Raw genomic sequence first — 9,369 nt, forward strand, 5'->3', positions numbered from 1 at the left:
GATCAACGGAACAGCCTGCTCGTGAAATTAACATGCAAGTGGCTGAGCACTCCACAGACATGTGTACCCTTGATGTAGTTCTCGGGGATATTCAGCGTGACACAGTGTGACAAGGCTGACCCTTTGAATTACAGGCACAACAGAAACAGGAAGTAAGAGTGAGAGAAAGTTGTGGTGAAAGAGTACAGCAGGGTTCGCCACCATCCCCTGCCGGAGCCTCGTGGAGCTTTAGGTGTTTTCACTCAATAAACACTCACAACGCCCGGTCTGGGAATCAAAACCACGATCCTATAACCGCGAGTCCGCTGCCCTAACCACTGGGCCATTGCGCCTCCACTGTGATTTGGTAAGCAGTGCCAATTTTTCAATTCTGTGAATGATAATAATATTTTATAAGCTTAAAGCTTATAAGTGATCACCCTGTGTTGACTTAAGAAGATAGTCTAATATTATAATATTGGGGCCCCAATATTAAACTATTTTTTTTAGTCAATACATGGTGATTGCTAATAAGCTTTAAGCTTATAAAATATTATTATTTACAGAACTAGTAATTGGTTAGACTGATTTTAGAAAAAGTTGCATTCAGTGCCCCTGGTTCATTAAGGTGTTAATTGGTGCCATAGGTTAATAGAGTTGTTCCCTGCCATAAAGAGTAGAACAAGGGTATTGTATAGTTATTGGAAACCATGTCTGGTCATGACTCATGCCCTATACATGTTTTCATGGAAGTGGAGCACAATGCAGGTGTTTTGGATTACTGGATCCTGTCAAAGCATCCAACCCATGCCAGCAGGAATATAGACATTAAATGATGATGATGATGATGATGATGATAATGACTAGCAACAAGGAACTGGATCTGTGATGATGATGCTCGTTTACAACTATCATATGATATCAATGCAATACAACTATCATATGATATCAATGCAATGATATGCACATACATTGATATCAATGTATGTGCATATCACACATGCACATACCCAATGGGCTTCTTTCAGTTTCTGTGTACCAAATCTATTCATGAGGCTTTGGTCAGTCTGGGGCTAATGTAGAAGACACTTGCTCTAAAAACCATGTGGTGGAACTGAATCCGAAGCCATGAGGTTTGGAAGTGAAATTCTTACTCACAGCCATGCCTGTTCTATGTCTAAAATCAAGGCATGATGGTCATGGCCAGAATGCTTTTAGTGATAAGTCTGCTCAGTCAGGATTGAATTGAGTTCTAATCAATAATTATATATTTTCTGAAATACAATTAGAACATATTGGACAATGTACTCTTAGATCCACTATGGCTGAAATGTCTTTGTAATCTATTGGGGTTGAGTGGGATTTACCCCCTTTTGTTCTGTTGAGTTCTTCTGTCTTTGTTTCAGTTAATTTTGGAAACAATTAAGAATTTAATGAAATAATCTTCATTGTCAAGCTGGTGTTTGGAAACTGAATTAATAAGAAATTTTGGCAGAAGCTTTTAATTTTGATCACTTTAAAACGGGAAGTTTGTATTTTAAAACCAGACAATCTCAAGTATGTTTGGTATCAAAAGGCATTTAAGCAATAACAATCATTATGCTTATTATAAGTGTAACAAATTGATAATGGAAAAAAACTTGTATTTCAATTCTGTATATTATTTGTTTTCTTTGCATTTTGTTGTTTATTTTTCATAGTTTTTGTTTTTCATCCCTCAGCCTGGTCAACAATTTTCTCACCATATTGAAGAATATGCCTTAGAAACGAAACAACTTCAGTCTCTCACTCAATTTTCCATCTGTACACAACACCAAGAAGAAATACCTCGAATTTTGCAGGAAAACTGGAATCTTGTTTTACCATCTTTTGGTAAATGTTTCTTTACTCTTCTACTAGTTTCAGTCTTTTGACTTGCTGGCCATACTGGGGCAATGCATTTGAGTCATTCAGCCAATCATATTGATCCTAGTATTTGGGCCTCCATTGTTTGATAATGATGACCTATGTCAACCTCTCCTTCATTGGACACAAAACTCTGCTTGCGAAGACCTGTTGGGGCAAGAGAAATCGAAATCGAACCATATTCGATGACTGGCTCCTGCGCCAGTGGAGTACTAACAGCACTGTCCGAGCATGTTCATTGCCAGAGCAGCTGCCTGGCTTCCGTGCTAGTGACCCGTAAATAGCACCATTTGAGCGTAATCGTTACCAGCGTCGCCTTCTAGCATTTGTGCTGGTGGCACGTTAGAAAATCATTCGAGCGAGGTCGTTGCCAGTGCCGCTGGACTGGCTCCTGTGCAGGTGGCATGTAAAAAACACCTTTTGAGCGAGGCTGTTGCCAGTACCGTGCGACTGGCCCTCATGCCGGTGGCATGTAAAAGCACCCACTACACTCTCAGAGTGGTTGGCGTTAGGAAGGGCATCCAGCTGTAGAAACTCTGCCAGATCAGATTGGAGCCTGGTGAAGCCATCTGGTTCACCAGTCCTCAGTCAAATCGTCCAACCCATGCTAGCATGGAAAGCGGACGTTAAACAATGATGATGATGGTACTGCTACCATATTTTTACTATCAGTTTTTGTTCTTTAATCCATTCATTTTTAATTCATTTTCCTAGGAAAACACTTGTCCCTTCATCATTTCGTTTTTCAAGGAAAACACTTTCATTTTTTTGCAAACTAAATCACTTCTCTTTCATTTTAGACAAAATAAACACTTATTTCAATGGCCTAGATGACCTTACACACTTACCTTCCTATATAGATTCCATTATAATTGACAATTGATGTTATCTTTTAATATATCTACAGGGGTTGGAAAAAATTATAGAAATACCTAACATCATAGCATCATAATTTTGAAATATCTATAAAACCATCAAAGGCTTGTTTATTTTTATGTTTTTTGATTTATTATTAGTGTTGCTTAATATGTTTTGCTAAAATTGCTGTTTCTCTTCAGATATCATCAGAAAAAGATAATTAAAATTCATTAAAATGACAGATCAATCGGACTTTCAGAGGGGTCAAATCGTTGGTGGACGTATGGCAGGCGCTAGCGTAACGAAAACAGACAAAATCTTTGGTGTATCAACAAGTACTGTTTCGAAAGTAATGACAACCTTTGAGAAAGAGAGAAAAACATCCTCGTCGAAACAAAACTCCGGAAGAACACCAAAAGTGACTCTTACGTGAATTGTTAGAAAGGATCACAGAAGTACAGCTCCCAGAATTACTGCAGAGCTTAATGACCACCTCGAGAACCCAGTTTCCACAAAAATTGTTCGCTGGGAGCTGCACAAAGCCGGATTTAACGGGAGAGCTGCAATCAGAAAACCACTACTTTCAAAAGCAAACATTGCAAAGTGTTTAGAGTGGAGTAAAAAACTACAGAATTGGTCCCTAGAGCAGTGGAAGAATGTTATTTTCTTGGACGAGTCATCCTTTACCTCATTTTCCGACCACTGTGTAGAGACAGCCAAAAGAAGCATTTGACCCAGACTGTCTTCTTCCAACTGTTAAACATGGAGGAAAATCTGTGATGACCTGGGGAGGCTATATCTTGGAAATCCGCCGGCCTAATGGTTTCCCTTCATGGCAGAATTAATAGTGAAGACTATTTAAGCATTTTATCTGATCAAATTCATCCTATGGTTGTGGAAGGAAACGTAAGCTTTCAGGATGATAACGCACCAGTTCAAATAGCTAAAGTTGTTACTGTATGGCTTGAGGAACATCTTATCTGGTCACCACAGTCCCCAGATCTCAATATCATTGAGCATTTATGGTTCATTTTAGAAAAACAAGTAAGGAGTCAGTATCCTGCACCATCATCACTACAAGAACTGGAGACTGTTTTAGCTGAAGAATGGACAAAAATTCCTTCGGAAACAATTCAAACTTTGTATGAGTCCATACAAATTTGTTTGAAATTTTAATGTTTCCATTATTTTGTCCAACCACTGTATGTGTGTGTGTATCAATATGTCTCCATGTGATGCAATAATGTTATCATGTCATCCTTTTATTATTTTCTAAAGCAACTATTACAAACCAAAATGAAGTAAAAACCTGAAATGTCTGTTTGAATAAACATTTGTTCATTTATATATCCATTTGATTCGATGTCCTTTCTGCCAAATATCCATCAGTATGCTCTATAAGAGGTGGGTTCCACGTGAGTATGTTGACCCAGAACCCAGAGAGCCAAGGAAGGAAGGAAGGAGCTGGAGGCCTGTGAATATCTGTCAGGTCTAGCCTCTAAAAAAGAAATGTAAATAAAACACCCCCTTCCAGATTTTGAGAGAACACCCCCAGCACTCCTCTGGAGCCCTGAAAGGCTGTCATGCCCCAGTTTGCAAAATTTCTCTTAGAGGCCCTGTCCATTAGTCAAATGTCTGTCAGGCAAACATTCCACTTGTCATCTGTCAGCTTCCTGTCAGCCAACCATCTATCATTTATCTGTACATCTGTTTGTTGGCTGAACATCCAGCAGTCATCTGGCTGGATTGTTAAGTAGTTTCACTTCACATCCAGATGGTTCCAGGTTCAATCAAACAAAATGGTACTTAGGGCAACTGTCTTCATACATACATGTGTATATCTGGGTGTGTGTCCTTATCTTAAATACCCCTAGGGCTGTAGTAGTATTTATTTATGACTCCCACCTTCCACCAACCAAAACTTCCCATTTGGATGTTTGACATGTGCAGACCACTGGAATAAATTACTATACTTAAAAACCAGTAAAGGTTGCCATCAGAAAGAGCATCCAACTGTACATTATTATATGTAGGTCATTAAAATATACTGTATATGACTATAAAATAAATTTTGTGGATGTACAAGTCTCCATACTCTTCACTATTATTAGTAATATACACACACATACATATGCATTCTTATATCTGGTTCTTTATATTTCCATTATACAATAATGTATATTTCAATAAATCATACTTTGGTAAATTACAGACATCAACTAACGAATTTCTTCTTACATTACAGTGCCAGTACGACCACCCTCGACTCGACCAGACTTTCTTGCCAAGTAAGTTGTTATTAGTATCATTTAATTGTTACTCTATACTCTATGCTTGACTGTTCCAGTAGTTGTAACTTTAACCATCATGGATTTTGTTTTGATACTTTGTCACAGTTATGTTACCAAGCTTTACCAGTTGTGACGGAAGTTTAAGATTCGTGACGTGAGTTTTGTAGTTGTTACATTCGTTGTTGTTGTTGGCACTCTGTCGCTTACGACAGCCTGCTCGTGAAATTAACGTGCAAGTGGCTGAGCACTCCACAGACACGTGTACCCTTAACATAGTTCTCGGAGATATTCAGCGTGACACAGTGTGACAAGGCTGACCCTTTGAATTACAGGCACAACGGAAACAGGAAGTAAGAATGAGAGAAAGTTGTGGTGAAAGAGTACAGCAGGGTTCGCCACCATCCCCTGCCGGAGCCTCATAGAGCTTTAGGTGTTTTCGCTCAATAAACACTCACAACGCCCGGTCTGGGAATCGAAACCGCGATCCTATGACCATGAGTCCGCTGCCCTAACCACTGGGCTTCCTCACATTTGTAACCTGACAAAATACTGTTTGTAATTTGGTAACTAAGTAACTGTAACATGGTAACTTAGATGTAATGCATCAATTTGCCAGTTGCAACTTGGTGTCTTAACAGTTGTTCAGTGGAAACATGGCAATTGTAACAAACTTTACAAATGTATCATGGCAACTTAGCAGAGAGACAGCAATAACTTAATAGGACATAACATTGTATTTTAATAGATGTAATCTTGTAACTTAGCAGGTATGTGATTTCTTAAGCTATATTTTTGTAACCTTTGAGGCAGATATTGTTTTTAATGCTGTACTGCCCCATCTCCCATCCCATCCCATCCCATTTCAGGCTGGCTTTGATGATGGAACATATCAATCACGTGCAGGTAATCAATTGAATAATTCCATGTGATCGATGAGTCTATTTATTGTTCCACTGATACCAAGACAGGAAATCACTTTCTTTCAATCAAAGAATGAACTCCCCCCACCCCGTCCACTTGGCCATTGTTCTTTGTTTTGTCTTTTCACCCATAATTTTTACCGATCAGTGCCTTTAATCTACCAAAAAATCAACACTTGTTCTAAAGGTTGTGTAGTCCTGAGGTCTTGAGCTAAGTACTCTATCTCTCTCTCTCTACTTTGTGTGTGTGTGTGTGGGGGGGGATTGCAGGTGAGTTGTCTCACCTGTCTACGACCTTCAGGTGTTTTAATACCAAGTGCTATGAGGGAGTCGCCCCCAGAGTGCTGTACTGCAGCGAACCCGCAAAACACATACATTAAGTGTGCGCTGTTGATAAAATGTGTGTGTGTGTGTGTGTGTGATAGAAATCCATTGTAATGTTTTTTGCATGCTAACCCAACACTGCAAGTAATCTGTCACTTAGGCAATGCTCCCACTGGTTACACTAGTGAATTGTACTGATTTATCAGCCAGGTAGATGTGCTGTAGAGATTGAGGCATCTTTCTGTATGGTGGTGTACGTACTGTTCCTTTGATGAACAATAACTGTTAAAATAACTGACCCAATACATCTTGGGTTATTCAGTTTCACCCACCAGAGTTCTAAACCAAAATCTATCTGAGTCAATTTTGCTGAATACCAGATTACAGACACCCCTCCACCCATTATTGTACTAATACAAGAAATTATTGTTGTAGTTGCTAACAATTTTTTTTGTCAATTCTTTAATAATACAACGGAAATAAATTTTTTATTGTTTTTTCTTTTCAGCTTCGGCAGCAATCAGCTTCCACCACCTTTACCCATACGTTCCATAAACACCACATCAACCGAAGTCCTTACTTCTTCACCAGATGCATTTGTCCCAGATTTCCGGTCCCTTCGACTAAAATCTCCTAACAGCGAAGCTCCACTTGAAAGCAACTCTCTCGACAATTCCAATCAAAGTGTGCCTGATTTCGTCTCAAATGGTCGCACTGGCTACATGTATCCCTCTGGCCAACAGATGTTAAGACATTCCCAGAGTTTGTCCAGTCCAGAACAGGACTCGCTGTTAAACGTATTTGAGTCTTCGCCAGAAAACAACGAGGGGTACTTGACAGCTTGTCTAAAAAAGAACAACACAGACGGGGATCCAACCTGCAACTCCGAGAGTAATAATCTCAACAAATCACAAAACAGCTTACGAAGACGAAGTCGACTAAAATCACGCAGTTGTGAAGATTTGAATTCCTACATCAAAATGTCTGCATTAAAAGATTCTAATCCGGGAACATCAGACTGCAAAACAGAGCCAAAGAAGGATAACAGGGAAAATGCAGCTGTCAAACCCCCAGTGCCTTTCCCACGATTGCAAAATCTTCGCAGCAGTCTATACTGTGACAGCAATGGACTCAACAATTTTCGCGCTGCTTCTGTTTATTATGGCAACATTACCAAGAAGAAAAATGGTGTTTATGAACCAGCAAACCCAGGTGTTTCAGAACTTCGGCAGATCTTCGATGGCGGCGAGAAGAAGATGCGTAAATCAGTTTCAAATCCAAATTTCTTTAATATCTCAAGTAAAGACAACTCCGTGTGTCCCATGGCGTTCGCTCCAGAGCCAAGCCCCCTCGGAACCAGCAACAAAAACAAGTCTACCCATAAATCGTGGAGAAACCTATTTGCAGACCGGCGGCGCAGGTCAAACCATGACAACCAGCAGAACAACAACAACCATCACAAAAACAACAACAACAACAACAATAATAATAACAACAACAACAACAACACTAATTCCTCAGCTACAACAGATGAAGGCCCTTACTTGAATGAATCTGTCCTTTCACGTCCTGCAAATAAAAGACGATCGAGCAGTTTCAGCAAGAAGTCTTCCCAGAATTACCAAGCAACCAGTTCTCAGGTGATGGATACCTACGGTACCGGAGGCATGAAAGGTGTTCGAATGACGCCTAAAACTCGATCTTACCGAAGACTAAAGAGTGAGAGTAGTGCTTCGTATCCCAATAAATCTCCACTGAAAGAAGCCACTCCACCTCTAGCATCAGTGGAATCTCTTTGTTGACAACTCTTCTTCCATCATGTATGATGGCAAACATAAAAGACAAACAACTGTGGATGCATGTGTGTGTGTGTGTGTGAAAGTGTTTGCATGAGTCTGTGTGTACATATGTATATCTGTGTGTGTGTGTATGTATTTCCCCTCTAACAGTCTTTTCCTCCAAAATTCTATTCTGTAGATAAAACTGCCAACAAACAAGCAAAAAAAAAAATCAGAAGCTGTAAAAAGAAATGAAAATATATTCATACACACATATATATATACTCTCTCTCTCTCGCTCGCTCTATCCATATCTCTCTGAAATTGATCGGAAGTCTGTGGCCATCTGAGGGCTGTTGAAACCGTTGAAACTCTCATCTATATTAAAAACACCCAGCATTTATAATTTTTCATATTTTCAAATGCAGTGCCTTGATCTATTTTAGTGCCTTATGTCTCCAACTCCAATTATTATCTCACTGGCAAACTGACTTTGCACCAGTTTTCATTTCTCCAAGTGAAGAATACTTGTAATTTACTGGGGTAGTAGGTGGGAAGGAGACTCTAGACTTCTGATTGTGTCTCTTTTCTGACGTAAAAAAAAAAAAAAGGGATAACATGGTACCTGGGGAAGAAAACAAAAAAAGAATGAAGACTAAAAATTGAAAACAAAAATAAAAATCTGCAAGTTCTGTTGAGAAAATTAGAGACGAGCTTTTCTCTCTCTTTCTCTCAGAAAACTTCGACCTATTTTTATTTGATGGTTATTTTGTTTGTCTATTTTTGTATTGCAATTTGGTGATCAATTTACATATCATTGGTTTCAATGGATTAATCACTGCTTTGTTACTTTTTGCCACCAGAAATATAATAATGGAATGTGTGCAACTGGGAGAAGCACATATTTACATTATTTCACCAATATATGTTCATGAAAGTGTAAACATACATACGGATATAGATATACAAAGGGGTGCTGAAAAGTTCCTGCCTTTGGGTAAAAGAAAACACAGGAAGTTCAGTTAATTATGATTTTGTTCAACATATTCCCCTCTCAGATTCACACACTTATTGCAGTGGTCCTTCAGTTTTTCTAAGCCCTGTAAAAGAACTTGGAAGGTTGGGTCTCCAACCAGGCCTTTTGCAATACCCTTAAAGCCTTTTCAGTGCCCCCTCGTACATCTATTCATACACATACATAGATGTATGCATACATATGGATATACACCTACTCACACAAGTTATTCAAGGTGTATGCATACATATATATATATACATATTTTCATTTTCATTTTATCTAGTTTCAGCTCATGA

General features: G+C 39.0%; 1 protein-coding gene across 1 annotated transcript in view; it reads left to right on the forward strand.

Annotated features, from left to right (window-relative positions):
• LOC106878023 (dual specificity protein kinase splA) overlaps positions 1–8,811 on the forward strand; it is an 89,412-nt gene extending 80,601 nt beyond the window's left edge. The window contains exons 6-8 of the mRNA XM_014927104.2: positions 1,701–1,851; positions 4,988–5,030; positions 6,786–8,811. Of these exons, the coding sequence (XP_014782590.1) occupies positions 1,701–1,851; positions 4,988–5,030; positions 6,786–8,079 (1,488 nt within the window). The 3' untranslated portion in view covers positions 8,080–8,811. The remainder of the gene's footprint in view (positions 1–1,700; positions 1,852–4,987; positions 5,031–6,785) is intronic.
• Positions 8,812–9,369: the final 558 nt, after the last annotated feature.

Source organism: Octopus bimaculoides, chromosome 22, assembly GCF_001194135.2.
Source record: "Octopus bimaculoides isolate UCB-OBI-ISO-001 chromosome 22, ASM119413v2, whole genome shotgun sequence".
Classification (NCBI taxonomy): Eukaryota; Metazoa; Mollusca; class Cephalopoda; order Octopoda; family Octopodidae; genus Octopus; species Octopus bimaculoides.